Source organism: Hypanus sabinus, unplaced genomic scaffold (genome assembly GCF_030144855.1).
Source record: "Hypanus sabinus isolate sHypSab1 unplaced genomic scaffold, sHypSab1.hap1 H_1, whole genome shotgun sequence".
NCBI classification, from domain to species: domain Eukaryota; kingdom Metazoa; phylum Chordata; class Chondrichthyes; order Myliobatiformes; family Dasyatidae; genus Hypanus; species Hypanus sabinus.
In genome coordinates, this window is record NW_026779040.1 from 1,737,511 (window position 1) to 1,758,108 (window position 20,598).

At 40.9% G+C, this 20,598-nt stretch overlaps 1 protein-coding gene across 3 annotated transcripts in view; it reads left to right on the top strand.

Annotated features, from left to right (window-relative positions):
* The window catches only part of LOC132386050 (uncharacterized), a 158,051-nt gene that overhangs the window by 125,741 nt on the left and 11,712 nt on the right, over positions 1-20,598 (top strand). For 2 of the 3 annotated variants that reach the window (XM_059958340.1, XM_059958341.1), the window contains 2 exons: positions 12,431-12,565; positions 13,716-15,393. In XM_059958340.1, the coding sequence (XP_059814323.1) occupies positions 12,431-12,565; positions 13,716-15,393 (1,813 nt within the window). The remainder of the gene's footprint in view (positions 1-12,430; positions 12,566-13,715; positions 15,394-20,598) is intronic. The other variant, XM_059958342.1, reaches the window with a different exon arrangement.

Consider the following 20,598-nt stretch of genomic DNA (forward strand, 5'->3'; position numbering starts at 1 on the left):
ATCTAACCAGGTATATAGATGACGGTAGTGCAATGGATGTGATCTATGTGTAATTTAGTAAAGCATTTGACAAGCTTCCACATGGTAGACTTATTCAGAAAGTCAGAAGGCATGGGATCCAGGGAAGCTTGTCTGAAAAAGGCAGACGGTCGTGGTGGAAGGAGTACATTTGGATTGGAGCGTTGTGATTAGTGCAATGATCTGTTCTGGGATTTCTACTCCTCGTGATTTTTATTAAAGACTTTCATGTGGGGATAGAAGGGTGGGTTGGCAATTTTGCAGACGACACAAGGGTTGATTGTGTTGTAGGTAGTGCAGAGGATTGTCGAAGATTGCAGAGAGACATTGATAGGATGCAGAAGTGGGCTGAAAACTGGCAGATAGAGTTCATCCGCGAAAAGTGTGAGGTAGTACACTTTGGAAGGACAAACTCCTAGGCAGAGGACAAAGTAAATGGCAGGATACTTGGTAGTGTGGTGGAGTACAGGAATCTGAGGGTCCATGTCCACAGATCCCTGCCAGTTGCCTCACAGGTAGATAGATCAGTTAAGAAAGCTTATGGGATGTTAGCTTTCAGAAGTCGAGAGATAGAGTTTAACAGTTGCAATGTAAAGATGTAGCTCTGTAAATCTCTGGTTAGGCCACACTATGTACTGTGTCTAGTTCTGGTCGCCTCACAATAGGAAGGACGTGGAAGCATTGGAAAGATTACAGAGGAGATTTACCAGGATGCTGCATGGTTTTGAGAGTATGGATTATGCTCATAGATTAAGGAAGCTTCTTTGCCTATTGTCCTATCTGTCCATATCATTCTGTAGTGTCTTCTCTGCTTCCTCAGAACTACGTTTCCCTCTACCTGACTTCGCATCGTCTGCAAATTTTGCAACAAAGCCATTAATTCTATCCTCTAATTTATTAACCTATAAGATATAAGATTCGGCCACCACTTGTCAGCGGCAGCCACCCAACGAAGTCTCCCTGTCTCTGTAAGTTTCTTCCTCCTGCCAGTCAGCCACTGCCTTATCCAACTTTGAATCTTTCCTGCAATATCATGGGCTCGTAGCCTGTTAAGCAGCCTCATGTGTGCAACCTTGTCAAATGTCTTCTGAAAATCCACGCACACAATATCCACAGATTCTCCTTTGTATAGTCTGTTTGGTATTTCTTCAAAGAATTCCAGCGGATTTATCAGGCAGGATATTCACTTTAGTTAACCATGCTGTCTACGACTTATTTTATCATGTACATCTGGTATCCCAATACCACATCCATAACAATCTACTGCAACATCTTACCAACGCCTGAGGTCAGACTAATCGACGTAAAATTTCCTTCATTCAGCCTCTTTCCCTTTTCGAACAGTGATGTGGCATATGCAATTTCCTAGTCTTCTGGAACCATTCCAGAAATTGGTGATTCTCTAAAGAGGCTTACTGGTGCCTCCCCAGATTTTTAAGCCAACTCTTTCATAACCGTGGAGTGTACACCACTTGGTCCAAGTGATTTAACAATCTTCAGACTTTTTAGCTTCCCAAGAACCCCCTCTCGAGTTTTGCTAACTTTACACACTTCGTTACCGCTCAGATTTTGAAATATTATCTTCCATAGTGAGGACAGACGCAAAATACTTATTTTCGACTTCCCTTTCCTGGTCCCCACATTACAACCTCTTCCGTAATGTTTTCCGACGTTCGCTATCCATTCTTGCGATACTTTAAGACTTAATATATCTGAATAAACTTTCTGGTATCCTCGTTAATATGTTAGGTTAACTTAGTATGTTATTCCACGTTTACCTTCTGGAAGACTCTTTACAAACAGAGTCAGAATACGAATTAAGATTATTCTCATCGTTAAGTGTCGCAAAATTTGTGAACTTACCAGCACAAATTCAATGCGATAAGTAATGTAGAAGAAGAAAATAAAAATACAAAACAAATAAATCAATTACAGTATTCGTGTAAGCACCTATTTCTGCAAAAAAAAGAGAAACCATATATATTTATGAAGTGAGACCGACTTCATGGGTAAAATGTCCATTTAAAAATCATGTGGCAGAGGGGTAGATGTTATTCCTGCATCGCTGAGTGTGTGCCTTCAGGCTTCTGTACTTTCCACCAGATGGTAACAGTGGGTATGCCCTGGTTGCTGGAGGTCTTAAAAATAGACGCTGTATTTCTGAGACACCGCTCCCTGAAGATGTCCTTGGTACTTTGTAAGCCAGTACTTAAAATTAAGCCGACTAAACCTACAACCCTCTGCAGTGTCTTTCGGTCCGGTGCCGTCGTCCCCCAACTCCATACTAGACAGTGATGCAGCCTGTCAGAATGCTCTCCACGCTACATCTATACTTGTTTTTCAGTGTTTTTGTTGACATACCAAATCTCTTTAAACCCTTTATGAAGCATGGTATTTGAAATCTTCTGTTGTTATTCCAAAGCTTTCCTATCCTTTAACTTCCCGATATTTTTGTTCTGATCTGTCTTCCTTTCGGGACATTATGTTTAGGTTGACGTCTCTTGTTATCAGCGGCTGTGTCATTTCGCCTTTGGACTTCCTCTACCTCCTTAATTAATAATGAAATAAATGTATATAGTTGAAGTCAGAACTTCACATACACTTAGTTTAAAGTCATTAAAACTCATTGTTTAATCAATCCACAGATTTCATTTTAGCAATATATAGTTTTGGGAAGATGTTGAGGACATCTACTTTGTGCATGACACGAGTATTCCTTCCAACAATTGCTTACAGAATTATTATTTCTGTTTTAATGGAATATATCACAATTCCAGTCAGAAATTAACATACAAAATGAAAAGAAATAAGCCAATGCCTTAGAAAAAAATAATGTGGACCCAGCAAGTCTGATTCATCTTTGGAAGCAATATCTGCACAAACAATAGTACGCAAGTATATAAACCATGGGACCACGCACCCGTTATACCGCTCAGGAAGGAGACGTATCCTGTTTCCTAAAGATGACAGTACTTTGGCGCGAAAAGTGTAGATCAAACCCAGAAATACCTTGTGAAGATTCTAGAGGAAACAGCCAGACATGTATCCATATCCACAGCAATACGAGTCACATATGAACAGAACCCGAAATGCTGCTCAGCAAGGAAGAGTCCTCTACTCCAAAACCGCCAATCTAAAGTTTGCATGTGCACATGGGGACAAAGATCTAAATTTCTGGAGAAATGTCCTCTGGTCTCAAGAATCAAAAAATTTACTGTTTGGCCAAAATCGAAAAAGTGTGGGGATTGTAAGCCAAAGAACACCATCCCAACCGTGAAGCATGGGGCTGGCAGCGTCATGTTGTGTGTGTGCTTTGCTGCAGGAGGGCCTGGTGCAGTTCACAAAATAGATGGTGTCATATGGAAGGTTAATTATGCGAATATATTGAAGCAACATCGCAAGACATCAGCCAGGGAGTTAAACTTCAGTCACAATTGGCTCTTCCAAATAGACAAAGACTCGAAGCGTAGTGGCAAAATTGCTTAAAAATAACAAAGTCAAGGTATTGGAGTGGTCATCACAAATCCCTGACCTCAATCCGATAAAAAAGAATTGCGGGCAGAACTGTAAAAAAGCGTGAGCGAGCAATGAGGACTACACACCTAATTCAATTACACCAGTTCTATCTGGAAGAATGGAAGAATATTCCAGCAACTTATTGTAAGAGGCTTGTGGAAGGCTACTTAAACCGTTTGACCCAAGTTAAACAAATTAAAGGCAATGCTACCAAATACTAACAAAGTGTATGTATATTTCTATCCCATTGGGTATGTGATGAATGAATTAAAAGCTGAAATAAATCATTCTCTCTATTATTATTCTGAAATTTCGCATTCTTAAAATAAAGTAGTGATTCTAACTGACCTAATACAGGGAATGTTTTCTAGGATTTAATGTGAGTAATTGAGAAATACTAAGTTTAAATTTATTTGGTTAAAGTGTATGTAAACTTCAGAAAAACTCTATATAAACATATCAATCTAATAAATTCTGACTAGTTCCTCTCTCGTGCCTCTCTACGTGCCTTTCCACCTCTGTAATACTGATATATCTGACTTGAGCTACACCTTCTCAAACTTCAACGTCTATCTGATCATATTATGATCACTTGTTTCAAGGGTTATTTTACCTTCAGTTGTCCAGTCAATTGCAGTTCATTACGGAACGTCGAATCCAGAGCAGCTGATCCCCTATTGAGCTCAGGCCCAGGCTGCTGTAAAACACTATCTTGTAATCATTCCACAAATACTCTCTCTTGGAATACAGCATCAACCTGATTTTCCTAATCTACCCACGTGTCTATTGTAACATCGTCCTTTTGGTATGCATTTTCTATCACCCGATGTAATTTGCAGATTGCATCCATACTACTGTTTGGATGCCTGCATATAACACCCATCTGTGTATGTTTAACCTTGCAGTTATTTAGATCTGTCGATAATGTTTCAACACTTTCTAACCTTTTGTCACCTCTTTCGAATGGATTGATGCCATTTTTACTAACAGAGCAACGCCGCCGCCTCTGCTTTCATGCCTGTTCTTTCAATACAATGCGTATGCTTCGACATGAAACTCCCAACTCCAATCCACCTTCGACCTTGATTCAATGATGCAAATCTAACTGTTCATCGACATTCCGTGTTCTGCTTACTTTCAAGTATAACATGTTCAGTCCTGAGTTCATACTTATCGATTCTGTACAACTTTTCATTGCAATTCACCCCGCTGTGAGTGATTTTGCGCAAACATTATCCACTCCCTTGCTAATAGTATCATTTCATATTGCCTCTGTTTATAAAGGAGCTATCACACCGATTCCCGTACCCCTACCAAATTAGTTTAAACCCAGCCGAGCAACATCTGCCGGCCTGCCGTAAAGATATTGGACCCATCCCTTCTGTGCAGTTCATACCTTACCCAGAAGAGAGGCAGAGACAGGGACTGATTGAGACACTCATCACGAATTTCTGCGAAGGGTGAGGAAAGTGCATCTCCCACCAAACAACTCCCCCCTCCCCGTCCCAATCCTCACCACATTCTACAGAGGTTGTATTGAGAGCATCCTGAGCAGCTGCATTACTGTTTGGTTCGGGAATTGCACCATCTCGGATCGCAAGACCCTGCAGCGGATACTGAGGTCAGCTGAGAAGATAATCGGATTCTCTTCCTGCCATTACAGAAACTTACACACCACAGTGTCTCCGCAAATGAATCAGCATTAAGAAGGATCCACGCACTCCTCATACAAACTATTCTCCCTCACGTCATCCGGGAAAAGGCACCGAAACATTCAAGCCTTCACACACAAGACATTGTAACAGTTTCATACCCCAAACCATCAGAATCCTCAACACACAGAGTCCGCTCTGGCACCAACTTATTGCTCACTACTGTGCCTATTGTCTTTTTTATTACTGCATTGTAATACTTAACTGTTTTCTGCATTTTATGCAGTCCTGGGTAGGTCTGTAGTCTAGTGTCACTTTTTTTTTCTTTTTTTTTACTGCTGTTTTACGCAGTTCAGTATTGTTTTCGTATTGTTTCCTGTAGCATTATGTTCATGATAAAAAGTTGTCTCGATTTTACTATGTACTCTACCAGGAATTATGGTCGAAATGACACAAAAAACCTGACTTGACTCTATACGTTGTAAGGCATGTAAAAAAAATCTTACTGAATTTTTTAAGCAGTTGATGAAGCCAAGGCAGTGAATGTTGCCCATACGGACATTAATAAGGTATTTGACCATGTTCCTAATGGAAGGCTGGTCAAGAGGTTTCAATCGCTCAGCATACAACATGATGTAGCTAACTGTATTAGACATTACTTTGTAGGAGAAGACAGACAACCGCAGTAAGCCTTTGCGTCTGTGACTAAGGGACTACAGTCTGTCTCAAATATTAACGTGTTTACTGGATCACCAGATTTTCAGATGATACCAAGATTGCGAAGTGTTGTGCACAGGGAAGAAGACTATCCAATCATGCAGTGGAATCTTTAACAGCTAGAAAAAAAAATGCTAAACATGACAGCTGGAATTTATTGCAGACAAACTGTAGCTGTTACAGCTTGGTAGGATGAACCAGGACAGGGCCCTGAAGAATGCGGTAGAACAAAGTAATACGTGTCCATAATGCAATGAGACTGGCATCTCAGGTGATATAGTGATGAAAACGACGATAATATCATGGTATTCCTCCAGGACCGACATTTCAGTACCGAGTATGAAAATGGATTTTTTTGTAACCAGATGTTGTTTAGACTTCAGACAAATTCAGGTATCAAAAGGTTGATTACTGTGCGACTAATGCCCTGAGTTGTTTATATTTCAATACAAGTAGTATCGCAGGAATAACGATGAGCCCGGGGCATGGATCATCACATGAATTTAAGACATGGGAGACAATGATAAGACAGTGAGAATAGTTTCAGGACTGGTAGGTAAGTATTCTGAGGTTCAGTTGTTTTAAACGTGACAGCAATTAAAGTGGGAGGGGTGGTCTTACTCATAAGGGAAAAAGTAAATGCTTCACTCCTGCAATAAAAGCAGTCCCGTGGAGGGAATACAGCGGTGATCAGAACTGGCTACTCAGAAAGATTAAGGACAAAACTCTAAAACTGTCCAGATCGTCAAGATAGAGTCCGGTATCATCTGGAGATGACACATCTATCAATTGGGGAGAGCACAGTAAATTGATGGAGAAGTCTGCCGACATCAGAAACACTTGCTGCAGTCTCTTAATCTGCCCCTCCAGGTACAGAGATGAGACCCCCAAAGGCTGAGATGATTTTTCAGCCGCACGTCTCACCAACCAAGCAGAGTTGTTCCCATTGTCCGGATAGACGTTATCCCACAAGGGAAATGAATTCTCGATACTGACTCAGTCTTTCGCCCAGAATGGGAAAATTCAATCCTACTATGCTACTGATGTCATATACTGGAGATGTATTATATAATAGACTGCGTATATCGCTGAGTTGTATTCATTATTGAGTTATTTTTTTACATATTCGCAGCGTCGTGTTCGGTGTTAGGTATAACAATAATATTTCAGTAATCTTGTATTTTGTATCTAGATTGCCGTATATTGGCTTTGCACTTATTCTAATGCATGTCGGCAAGCAGAGAAGTGACAACAGTGTGCGCATATCCAGTGCAAGGCCCTCATTCTAATGTGCATGTGAAAACAGTATGTTGTTCCTAAATGCTTAATTGCTTGAGATCCACTGTACCAGGGCTGATCACACGTTTACCAATTTAAATGGACGCACATGTATATAGTTCAAATGTTTTTAAAAGGCGTATTAAGGGGATTGTTTCTTCATGCTGCCAAGGATTTAAAAAAAAATATTTAAATTTTATCATTTACTTGAAAGAGAAAGTCATCATCCGTGGAAACTCTGATATTGCCAAAAAAATTTCCTCCGTTATGCCATCTATGAGGTTACGAATTCCCCCGAGATATTAACAAAACTACCGGCGTATTCTGTACGTTTCCTGCAGATGCAATAAAAGAATCGCAGCAACGCCAGAAGGGCAGTAGTGATTCAGACAGAGATTAGGAGTCAAAGCCCTATGTCGTTCAAATCAAGTGGAATCTCAGTCAGTGAAGGGAATAATTTCTCATGCGGAATGTGATAGGACCACAATTAACAATGAAGATGAATATCGAACCGATGCATTACAGCTGTTTGGGAGAGAAAGCCTCGAAGTGAGCGGAACTGACAATGGTCGTTTTGTGTACTACTCTGTTCCATTAAAATTTTACCAAAAATAACAATCTGTTTTTGTTCACCAAGTCGAACTTTGCTTGAAATTGCCCCAACGTCTACAACAAATATACAGATGCTCTCTTAGAAATTACGGATGCCGCTTCAATTTGCTGTGAATGCTTTATTATTTTTGTGAAATGTTATCCACTCGCTACGTGCGTTCCGTTATACAACCTCAATCAGAAATAGTTTTTGTAAACAATCCGCAGCACTGGCTGCTAAGCTTAGATTGTCATTGGGCGGGAAGGGGGACGGTGGGTCTGGATGCATTAATTGGGTGAGACTGCTGAAAACACGTTGGTAACATTACAAGTGTATAACCCGAACGTACAAGGACGTACGGGATCGAAAAAAGATCGCCCGATATTTAGGTGGTATATAATACACCCCTATAAGTGTCACTATACCTTTCCCATTCCTCAATTCCACCCAAACAGTCTTCCGTAACGAGCCCTCTAATCTATCCTTCCAAAGCACCGCTGTAATATTTACTCGGACTAGCAATGCAATACATTCCTCTCTTGCCCCTTTGATTCTGTCACAACTGAAGCAACGAAATCCAGGAGAATTTACTTGTCAATCACACCCGTCCTGCAATCATGTTTCCCTAATAGCTACATCATCCTAATTCCAGCTATCAATCCATGCTTTAAGCTCATCCACCTTTCTTACAATGCTCATAGCTTTAAATTGGATGTATTTAAGAAACTCTCCACCTGTTCTTCTGTGTTAATCCTTAACGGTGCAAACAGCGTTAATATCTTTTTCTTCATTCTCCCCTACATCTTCATTCTGAGTACTACCCTTCTCTATCACCTGCATATCCTCTCTCACAGACTACTAGCTTTCCCTATTTTTTGAAGTAACTTCCTCTCCCCTGTTCTCTTCAAATTGATTCCCACACCCCCCCCCACCCCCAACCATTCTAGCTTAAAGTCTCCAGGGTAGCCTCAGCAAATCCCCCCGCCAGGTTATTGGCCATCCTAGGATTCAAGTGTAACCCTTCCTTATATTACAGGTCACACCTTCCCCGAAAGAGGTCCCAATGATACTGAACATTGAATCCCTGTCCCATGATCCAATCCTTCAGCCATGCATTTATCCTCAACCTCATTCTATTCCTTCTCTCACTGCCGTGTGGCACAGGCAGTAATCCCCAGATTACAACCATTGCCGTCCTTCTTCTCAATTTCCTTCCTAACTCCCTATATTCTGAGGACCGCTTCCCTTTCCCGACCTATGTCATTGCTACCTCTATGCACGACGACCCCATGGCTCCTCACCGTCCCAGTTCATGGTATCTTGGGCGCTATCAGAAAAATCCCGGAACCTGGCACCAGTGGGGCAAACTACTGCTGTCCGGGTCTCCTGATTGCGTGCACAGAATCGCCTATCCGACCGCCTAACTATCGAGTCCCCTATTACTACATCTTTCTTCTTCCCTTCCTTACCTTTCTGAGCTACAGCGCCGGACTCTGTGCCGTAGCATGGCCACTGTTGATTCCCCCATGTAGGTTGTCCCACCCAACAGTACCCAAAGAGGAGTACATATTGTCAAGGGGTACAGCCACTGAGGTACTCTCTATTAACTGATACTTCCCCTTCTCCCTCCTTTCATTATTGTATTTGTAGTAAGCACATGGTTGTGATTGTGGGATTCTGGGGGATTTTACTTTTCCACACATAGACTGAGAAGCCCATTCCGCATTCTGTAAAAGGGCTGGATGGTTTTGAGTTTGTGAAATATCTGCAGGATATATATTTATTTATCTATCTATCTCCCTATCTATCTATCTATCTATCTATCTATCTATCTATCTATCTATCTATCTATCTATCTATCTATCTATCTATCTATCTATCTATCTATCTATCTATCTATCTATCTATCTATCTATCTATCTACCTATCTATCTATCTATCTATCTATCTATCTATCTATCTATCTATTTATCTATTTATTTGTTTATTTGTTTGTTTGTTTTTTTGCGGCGGGACTATGTGTTGGGAGCACTTCGGGTCCAGTGATGACAATGTCATTAATTTCAATATAATTATGGAGAAGAATAGGACAGGACAAATGATTGAGGTTTATGTTTGGAGAAAGGCTAATTTTGAGGTGATGCGAAAGGATTTAGAAAGAGTGAATTGAGACAATTTGTTTTATGGGAAGGAAGCAAAAGGGAAATGGACGTCATTGAAATGTGAAATTTTGAGGTTAAAGAATCTTTATGTTTCTATTTTGTTGAAAGGAAAGGTTAAAAGTCTGAGAGAGCCACGGTTTTCAAAGTTCAGAAAAAAAGGAAGATCTACAATAAATATAGGCCGCTTGGAGTAAATGAGGCGCTCGATGAATATAAAGAATTTTAAATGAATTTTAGAAAGAAATTAGAAAAGCTAAAAGAAGATACGATGTTGCTTTGGCAGGTAAGGTGAAAATAAATCCAAGGGTTTTCTGCAGGTATATTAATAGCAAAAAGAGACAGTGAAGGATAAAATCGGTCCCTTAGAAAACCAGAGTGGACAGCTATGTGCGGAGCCAAAAGAGATGGGGGAGATTTTGAACAATTTATTTTCTTCGGTAATCAATAAGATTCGGATCTAAGAGTAAACCGAGGAATTATCGGTCTGTCAGGTTGACATCAGTGGTGGGTAAATTAATTGAAAGTATTCTTAGCGATGATACATATAATTATCTGGATAGGCAGGCTCTGATGTCGAACTGTCAGCTTGGAGTTTGCGCTCAAGGTCATGTTTGACAAATCTTATTGAATTTTTGCAGAGCTTACTAGCAAAGTTGATGAGGTTAAAGCAGTGGATGTTGACTCTACGGACTTCAGTAAGGCCTTTGACAAGGTTCCACGCGAAAGTTTGTTAGCAAGGTTTAATCGTTATATATTAATATTGAAGTAGTAAAATGTATTCAATAGTGGCTGGATGGGAGACGCCAGAGAGTAGGTTTGGAGAAGTGTTTGTCAGGTTGGAGGCCGGTGAATAGTAGAGTTGCTCAGGGATCTGTACTGGGTCCAATGTTGTTTGACGTATACGTTATTGATCTGGATGATGGGGTGGTAAATTGGATTAGCGAGTATGCAGATGATACTAAATTTGGTGGCATTCTTTATAATGAAGTAGATTTTCAACGCTTGCAGAGAAATTGAGGCCAGTTAAAAGAGTGGGCTGAAAGATGGCAGATAGAGTTTAATACTGATGTGTGAGGTGTTACATTTTGGTAGGAATAGTCCAAATAGGACATACATGGTAAATGGTAGGGCATTGAGAAATGCAATAGAACAGAATGATCCAAAGTGCACAGTTCCCTGAAGGTGGAACCTATAGTGGATAGGTTGGTGAAGAAACCTTTTGCTATGCTGGCTTTTACAAATCAAGGAATTGAGTATATGAGTTGGGATGTATTTTAAAAAATGTACATGGCATTGTCGAGGCCAAATTTAGAGTATTGTGTACAGTTCTAGTCACCGAATTATAGGAAAAATATCATCAAAAATAGAGAGAGTGCAGAGAGGATTTACCTGAATGTTAGCTGGTTTCAACATCTAAGTTACAGAGAAAGGTTGAACAAGTTAGATTTCTATTCCTTGGAGCGCAAAAGTTAGAGTGGGGACTTGAGAGAGGCATTTAAAATTTTGAGAGGAATAGATAGAGTTGACGCGATTAGGCTTTTTCTATTGAGAGTAGGGGAGATTCAAACAAGAGGACCTGAGTTGAGATTTAAGGGGTAAAAGTTTAGGGGTAACACGAGGAGAAACTTCCTTCCTCATAGAGTAGTTCTTTCCTGATACGTGTGTGGAAAGAGCTTCCAGCAGAAGTGATAGAGCCAGGTTCGATTTTGTCATTTCAGAAAATCATGGATAGGTACATAGCCGATAACCCACCATTTCTTTCCAGTCTAAGTGCTTGTAGTTGCGAATAGGTGTGCGTTCAGCACGGACTAGAACAGCATGTTTCCGTGCTGTATTTTTATATTTTTATATAGTTAGATGGAAAGGGGAAGTGAGTTTCAAATATAAGTAAGTTACGCGTTGTTAACTAATCCAGATAACTACCATCACAGAGCACACAACAAAAGGCTTGAGCTGGGTTTAGACGACTGGATCGTATGTGCACAATTTCTTGGAACGAAATGGTGCGTGGAATAGGGTTGTGCGGGCATTGTCATCTATGTGTCCAACACCACGACAAAGCTGCAAAGATGAAACTGGCACCGTGATTGTAAATGTCAAATTGGTTTGAAATACTGGCAATTGACGTTTTCTTTATTTGGTAACCATACTGTTCTTGTAAAAGTTGATGTGCTCTTTTTCCAGTTATTTAAAATAAAATCCGGACTAATATTGTCAAAACGGTTTTTTTTTCTGTTCTCCAGTAACTGGAGTTTTGAAATCGGAGGGTTTTCCTCTAACTTTCAATAAAGAGATCAGAAAACTATTGATACTTCATTCCATCCTCGGTAAATTAGCACTTTTCCCTCAGGAAATTCAAAACAATGTTGACACTTTTCCTGATATTACTCAGAAAGCTCTGACACAAACGGAGATATCCCAGAAACTTCGCAGCGACTCTGAGAGCATTTTAGAACACAAAGATTAATAAATCTTATTTGATCCACCCCAATCAGAACTTTCGTCAGCAACTGGACATACGTTTGTTACCGAATTTAGGAGAGCTATCGCCAATAAAGCGGAGGTCAATGAACCAGCGGCATTACCACTGTCAGGAAAAATAGGTGTCGAAGCGAATCGAAGTGACAAAGGTGAATTTCATATTTCTCTGTTATATTCTGTGTCATGTATATGTCTACTGACTAATGGAGTAAACGGCAAAAACACAGCTGATACATTTACTACTTGTGCTCTCTACTTACTTACAATCTGTTACACTGGTTGCATTTAGAGCAGCAATAAAGGCTCTCATCTCTCGTGGTGGTTTGAGATTCCTTCGCTGAATCAGCAGTTCAGCTTTCATCACAGTCATGCAAGTTCCGATTGCAGTCTGAGAAAAGCCGTCACACACAGGATTTTTCATTGCTGCTTCCATAGCAATTGCTATTTTCTTTTTACTTGTTAGGCATGGTCAGCCATCTCAAGAGCTATAGGATAAATTCCCAACTCCAGCCAATGTATCTCTATCGGCCTTTTGTCACGTAAGCTTACAAAACACAACAAGGTGGTGTACTCTGCGATAAATTATACGTCCACTTGCCCATTAAAACGTATATTACTGAGTACCTCGTATTTCTGTATTTCACATGATCCAAGCTAAGCTGTTTCACTGCACGCTAAAAGGTGAGCTTGCAGGAAAGGCATGCATTACTGATTGTGCTGGTAAATACTACATTTTACGGTACAATACACATTTGCACTAATTGTCTGTAATTGGACTATTCTGAGAGTAAGCAAGAAAATCACAATAGCTAATAGGGCTAGAGCCAGAATCTGCATTGTTAAAGCATGCGTTGGAGCCGAATTGGATCGGTAGTCATGAAGTAATGTGTATTCTATATTGAACAATGTACACTGACTGGTTTGAAGATTTACTCTGTAAAATTATTTGGATTGTACTGAAACCAGTATGCCTAGAGAGGTAGGAGCAGTCTGATACTCTAGTCTGAAAAGTAGACATCAGGGAAATATGAAACTCATTCGAAAAACAGATAATTATAATATAGATGTGCTAATCCTTTGAATAAGATTCGAATTAAGCGGCCATGCAATGTTTTGCTTAACTTCATACATAATATGGGTATATTGACAGAGAACTGCAAAACGCTTGCAAGGAATTTCAGACTTTTCGTTTTTGCGTTTCGTTGGGTTCAGATATTTAGTTTAATTATTGCATTGTTTCTGTTGCAAAGAAACCGAATAATTGTTTTTTTTTTTTCTCTTCTTGATTCCATATTCAAGTTGTAGAGCAGCTGCACATGCGTCATCTCCAAGATCAAAGTAAGCATTGGAAAGGCACAGAGATTGAAGGAAGCCTATTGACTGAGAAACGTAACATTGATGAATTCTACACTGACTTATGCGTTATTGCCACGTCACCAAAACGGTTATTTATTGAACACGATGAGATGCAGGAAGAGAGCAACAAGCAAGACTTTCAAGTTGATTTTCATCAATTGTTCAAAAGCGGCAAATCTTTGACAAACAATGCGGCCATCACTGTGGTATGCGGGGCTGCTGGGTCTGGCAAAAGCACCATGATACAGAAAATAATCCACGACTGGTCCACGGGGACAATTTATAAAGAGTTTAAGTTTGTCTTGCATTTCACGCTTCGGCAATTAAATGCAATCAAATGTAAAACGAATTTAAATACGCTGATCCTTGATGCTTATCCTCACTTCAAAGGTAGTCTCGATCATCTGTGGAAAGAAACGAATAATATATTGTTCATACTTGAAGATTTCGATCAATTTGAGGGAATAATTTATTATCAGGACGAGATGAAGAAAGAGAACAAACAGCAAGAGTACTTGGAACCGCAATCTCTTTGCTTAGTGTCCGACATTGTGAAATCCCTCTTGCAGGGAGACATGCTCAGGGGATGCTCAGTGCTGATCACAACCCGGCCATGGAACCTCGACACTCTGCGCGAGGCATCGATAGATTCAACATTCCAAATCATCGGGTTCACCGCTGATCAAGTGAAACAATACTTTCTTAGAAATGGGCTACAAGCGAATGTTATCAAACTCATTGAGCAGAGTGACATATTGTGCAGCATGTGCCGTAACCCTTTATTCTGTTCGGCCCTCTGCGCTTCAGTGAATTCACAACAAGGACAAGGAGAGGGAACAACGTATGTGATATACAACTCTCGGGTGTTCTCCGCCTACTATGCAATCCTACTGGACAGGTGCGGTTATAATGTGAAATCCTCCCGAAATAGCTTCCATAAACTTGGCGAGTTAGCCTACACAGGAATTTGTAATAAAAAAGAATCGTTTGAATCGGAAAAATTAAGTGATCTGAATTTATATCTTCCCAATTTTGCCTCTACGGTTATGATTCAAGTTCAGGACAACGATATGACTGCTTCTGTTTATAAATTCACGCACGCCTTTGTTCGGGACTTTGTTGCCGCTGTTAGTAAACGACTATATTCAAAGGGAATTGAATTGCAAAGAATATTGGACCAGTCCTTCACGTCCACCGACGACAGATGGAATATATTTTCACGTTTTCTTTTCGGCCTTTGCTCAGGGCAATCGACTGATCGTCTAGAGGGGCTACTGGGCAAATGTAATGATGATGTATCCCTGTGCATCTCCGATTGGCTCTCAGAAACAATCAAAAGGCGCATCGAAAATTTGGAGGGAAAGTATAACCAGAAGAAGTTCTTAAACATTCTACACTGTTTATCTGAATTTGGAGACGTGCAACTAACGAAAAATACATTGACAGTTAAACCGGCAATAAAATTTAATCAATGCGTTCTCAGACCTTCCGACTGCACCGTGATATGCACTACGTTAACCTGCCCTGAAGCAATTACAGAAATGGATCTCAGTTCATGCCGTTTACAACTGGAAGGAATCCAACAATTGGAAACAGTTCTCCACAAATGTGAAATTCTAAGGTAATATATCAAACTCGGTAAAGTTATTTGTTTGTTTGTTTGCTTGTTTATTTATTTATTAGAGGTAGAGCGTGGAACAGTTCCTTCCACCCAGTAAACTTATACTTGATAACCGACTATTCAAAGACAATTTACTATGACCTAATAACTCCTTCACTGGCCTGTCTTTGTAAAATTTGAAAATGACTCAGCACCTGCAGGACACCCACGTGGTCACAGGGACTATGTGACAAACAAATGCAAATAAAATTGTTTAAACAATGATACTTGGAGAAGTACCTCAAGAACTGTCTATTGAGTCAATGTAAACCTTCGCTGATTCCGTCTATTTCACAAGCCGCTTAATTTCAATATTAACAGACAAGGGATTTTCTTATTTATAAGTATTACAAATTCAATTTACATCTGCGAAATCTTCAAACCTTGAATCTGTGCATCAAAATTCAGTTCTCATGATTTATACAATTACTATTCCAAATAGTTTGCCCATTAACGAAGCTGTGCAATTTACCTGCGTACACTTAGTTTCACATTAAACTACTGTCATAATGCATCTTTATATTAAGTAGCATTGCAATGTTCTCTCTGAAATTGTTTTCCGATATTCATTTCATGTCATTGGCTATATCAGCCTGAGCATCTCACCGAACAGGTAAGATACAGTTTGGGCAAGCGTAAAGCCAAGATGGATTAGTAATCGACTGTCTAGAGTGGAATTTGAAAGCATTTAAACTGCTCTCCTCCAACTATATAATGACTGGTTGATAGCACAAAATTGTTATCAGAATTAGTTTATGTACGCATTCGTTTCATGACTTAAATATATCGCTGAAAACGCCAACATGGTTTTTTGCGTTTTTTAACATTCTTTGAGATAGTTTTGGGGATCCAAATTTGTTAGCTGTGTCTGTCTATCAGGTAATGGGATTCCTGCGTACCCTTCAGGCGATTGTTCCCTGATTTAGAAACATAGAAACTCTGCAGCACACTACAGGCCCTTTGACCCAAAATGCTGACCCGAACATGTACCAACTTTTCAAATTACCTAGGGTTACACACAGTCCTCTGTTTTTCTGGGCTCCATGTACTTCTCCAAGAGTTTCTTAAAATACCTCATTGTATCCTCCTCCACCACCGTCGCCGGCAGCTAATTTCCACATAATATTATGATATATTATTTCCAGATTGAAAATAAATCTTCGTGTAATATGTAGCTCTATATTCCTAAGCAGTGATGTATAGACCGCAAGATATCTGGCTGTCAATGTATAAATGGAAACACGTATTATGTTTGTACATGCATTCACCATTCGGAACCTTGCTGAGGAAAAGACATAAACGGAAAAGCATTGAGAGATGTAGTTCATGCACGCACAGATGGGATCAATTTAGGTTACGTAATGGTCAGTGCGCCACTGACCGCAGTAGAGATATTTTTGCTCGTTATTGAATGTTTAACCCTTACATACTGTTCCTTTAAAAAAGGACAGCAGTAAAAACAACCTAAATGCCATTTTAACCCGAAATTTGATTACTTCCTAAGTGACACAAAATACGCAAAATTGAGATATTTCAAAAAAATACTTTTGTACAGGTGCGACATTTTTTTTTTACATTTAGGTTGCTCCGGGTCAAATTTGATCCGTATCTATTGAAATGGATTTTAGATCTCTGAAACATTAATTAAGGATCAATCACCCATTTGCTAATGTCCGATGGGCTATTTATGCATTCTAAATAGATACGTTGTTCAAAATCTGGGACAGACACTTGTTATGAGGGGATTTTTGTGCCGGTTCAAAATTGACCTGCACCATATTAGAAGACATAGAATATGAACAGGTTGCCTGAGTTGAAACCAATATTGGTGGAAAGTCTCCAATCTTCGTTGCGAAAGCTGGGACAAGGAGCATTAAGCCAGAGCGGTGCTTATGTTGAATTAACAGAGCGACAAGAAAGAAGCATCTATCCTTTGTGTACGACAGCATGCTGAGTGCATTCAGAAGCTAATGAGAGAACTGTCTTTTTCGGGCTATCCGTATAGGTGTGAATTTCCTTAGATCAGAGGTTTAGAGTCACATAGTACGATATAATGGAATCTATACATAGGCCTAACTTAGCTGTGGCAACCAAGATGTTTTGAACTCCGATAGGCTCAATATCACTCAGAAATGTTCCCATGTATCTGAATTCATTTTAAACGTCCGTCTTACAGCTTTCTCAACTGTCCTCATCTTGCAGCTTGAACAGAAACCACCTGAGGACGATGCCCCTCCGACCTTTGTTTCAGTTCTTAAGCTCAGGCTCTCGATTCTCGGCAACATTCTCGCAAAACGCCTTCCCGTTCTTAGAATCAAAATGACCTCTTTAACAGTGTGAACAAAATTATACACAACGTTCAAAAGTTTCAAGGAAATTCATTATCAAAATAAGGATATTACGATGTATTTCTTTCAGATTAATTTTCTTGCAAGCTTTTCTAGGGAAAAAAAAATACAATCGAATTTTATGAATAATTATAGATCGACAGACAAAGGCTGCCAAGTAATCAAGCTGAAAAGGAATAATTGTAATGCAAATAAAAATTATACGGAATGCAGGATGTGTAACAAATAGCAAACAAGCAAAGAAGACCTTGAAAGTAAATCAGTTCAAAATAGTGGTGAAATGGAGTTATCCACGCCTGTTCGGTAGGCTAGTGCTTGTTATGTAATAGCTATTCCCGTACATGACCATCTGATACTTATGGCTCCTGTACATGCTGCATTATGCTAACAGCGAGAAGAGATGGTAGCCTGGAGGATGGAGGTCTCAGAATTTCCATTGTATTCTGCAGATTATTTGGAAGGTATCAGAAAAGAGGAAAGGCTGGAATTGATTTGGTATTGGGAAATGAATCTGGTCAGGTATCAGATCTCTCAGTTGGAGAACATTTTGGAGATATTGTTCATAATTCTGTCTCCTTTACAATAGCATTAGAGAGAGACAAGTTAGAAAAGTCTTTAATTGGAGGAAGGGGAATCATGAGGCTATCAGGTAGGAGTTTGGAGACAAATTGGAAACAGGTGTTATCAGGGATAAGTACGGAAGAAATTTGGCAATATTCAGAGAATATTTGAGTGGAGTTCTGTATAGGTACGTTCCAATGAGAATGTTGATGAGAACCGAAGTGCAGGACATCCGCACGTCGACTGAGTTGGAAATGCTGGCGTAGACGTGAACGTAGAACAACAAATCAGAAGAATGGGAATCCTGACAAGGAGACTCAATTTACAAGTTCTACTTTGGAACTAGAGCTGCTTGTCTCTTCTAATCGGGAAAGGGAACGAAGTATCACACGAGAATAGACCAGCAAGATGGCAACCCGTGATAGTGACACCATCGTACTTATTTCACAGTCTCTGATGAAAAGCAGGTGTACTGTAATTAAGTAAACTAGCAGCAACTAGAAATATAATGACTGAAAGTAGCGCATAATCAAGGCGAAAGGAGTGTTAAAGTGAACCACCAAAAGGCACCATGACGGTATCACTCCCTTAACGGGAGCCTCCAGTTGACACCCCTCCTCCCAGACTTGTCTGGATGATCCCAGTGGAAATCCGGGATGAGAGAATGGTCCAAGATGAATGAGCGGGGAGTCCAGGATCGCTCTTCCGGGCCCTACCCCTCCCAGTCGAACAGGTACTGGATACACCTGCTCCAAAGGTGGGCATCCAGTAACCACCGGACGGAATAGGCCGGATGTTTGTCGATGGCGGCCGGCATTTTTTCGGTTACGGTTGCCTGAGCGAAGCAGGGCCATGTGTGTGTGTCTTCTCAGATTTCGGCAACTGTGTACATGGGCCTGGACTGACGGCACCGCAGTATCCTCTTCCTGGGCGAGAGACAGTGTGGGCTGTTACCCAAGAGAGCATTCAAAAGCAATTTTTTTTCGGTAGCGGTGCTGACCAGAGAGTTGTGGTCGTATTCTAACCATGCGAGATGGTTGCTACAGGTAGACGGGTTTTTGGCTGTTATACAACGTAACGCGCCCCCAACTCCTGGTTGACCCGCTCCGCTTGCCCGTTCATCAGGCCAACTGAGGCACCAAGGGTTCGAAAAAAAGATCTCCAAACTTGCGAAATTATTTGAGATCCCCAGTCAGAGACAATATCAGAAGGCATTCCCTGAAGTTGGAAAACGTAGGCGACGAGAAGGTTTGCGGTCTCCTGCGTGGAAAGTAGTTTAGCGAGGGCTACAAAATGCACCGACTGGAAAAACGGTACACCAAAGTGAGTACGGTAGTGTTTCCATGTAAATGGTGTAGACCGGTGAAGAAGTCTAGAGCGATGTGTGACCATGGACAACCAGGTAGGGGACGAAATAATCCCGCAGTGCGCCGATGGGAGGCTTTTCCACGGGCGCAGACGGAACATGCAGAGACATAAGAATGGGTGTCAGCGTCAATGAAGGGCCACCAGAAATGTCTCTTCTGGAGGGTCAGGTCCCTATCGATTCTGGGATGGCAGGCCCCCACTGGAGAACCTGTGATCGAACAAAATCGGCTACCAAGAGGCGATTGGGAGGATCGATGCCACTGTCAGTTTGAGTCCGTGTCAGTTTGGTGGAAGGATGGTCTCGGGGTTGGAAAGGTCCCCCTCGGAAACGTAATGACATGAGAGGGCATCTGGCTTTCCGTTCCTGATCCCCGGACAATGGGTGAGGGTAAACCTTAACCGGCCAAAAAATAATGCCCAACGGGCCTGGCAGGAATTCAGGAATTTGGCGGTCTGGATATATTCTATGTTCTTATGGTCAGTCCAGACGATGAATAAGTGTTCCGCCCACTCTAACCACTCCATTCTACCAACACCAGTTTGACCGCAAGTAACTCCCGGTTCCCCAAGTTGTAATTTCGTTCAGGCGGATGAAGTCGGCGAGAGAAGAAGTCACAGGGATGTAGTTTCTGATACGGGCCGGAACAGTGGGACACTACCACTCCCACCCCAGAGTCGGATGCGTCAACCTCTACAATGAACTAACAGGATTGGTCCGGTTGATTCAGAACGGCAGCAGACATGAAACGCCTCTTTAGTTCCGCCATGCTGAGTCCGCCTCGGAGTTCCAAAGGAAAAGTGTGGCAGGTGAGGTAACTCGGGTAAGGGGAACCGCCACTTGACTGTAGTTTCTAATGAACCGGCGACAGAAGTTCGCAAACCACAGGAA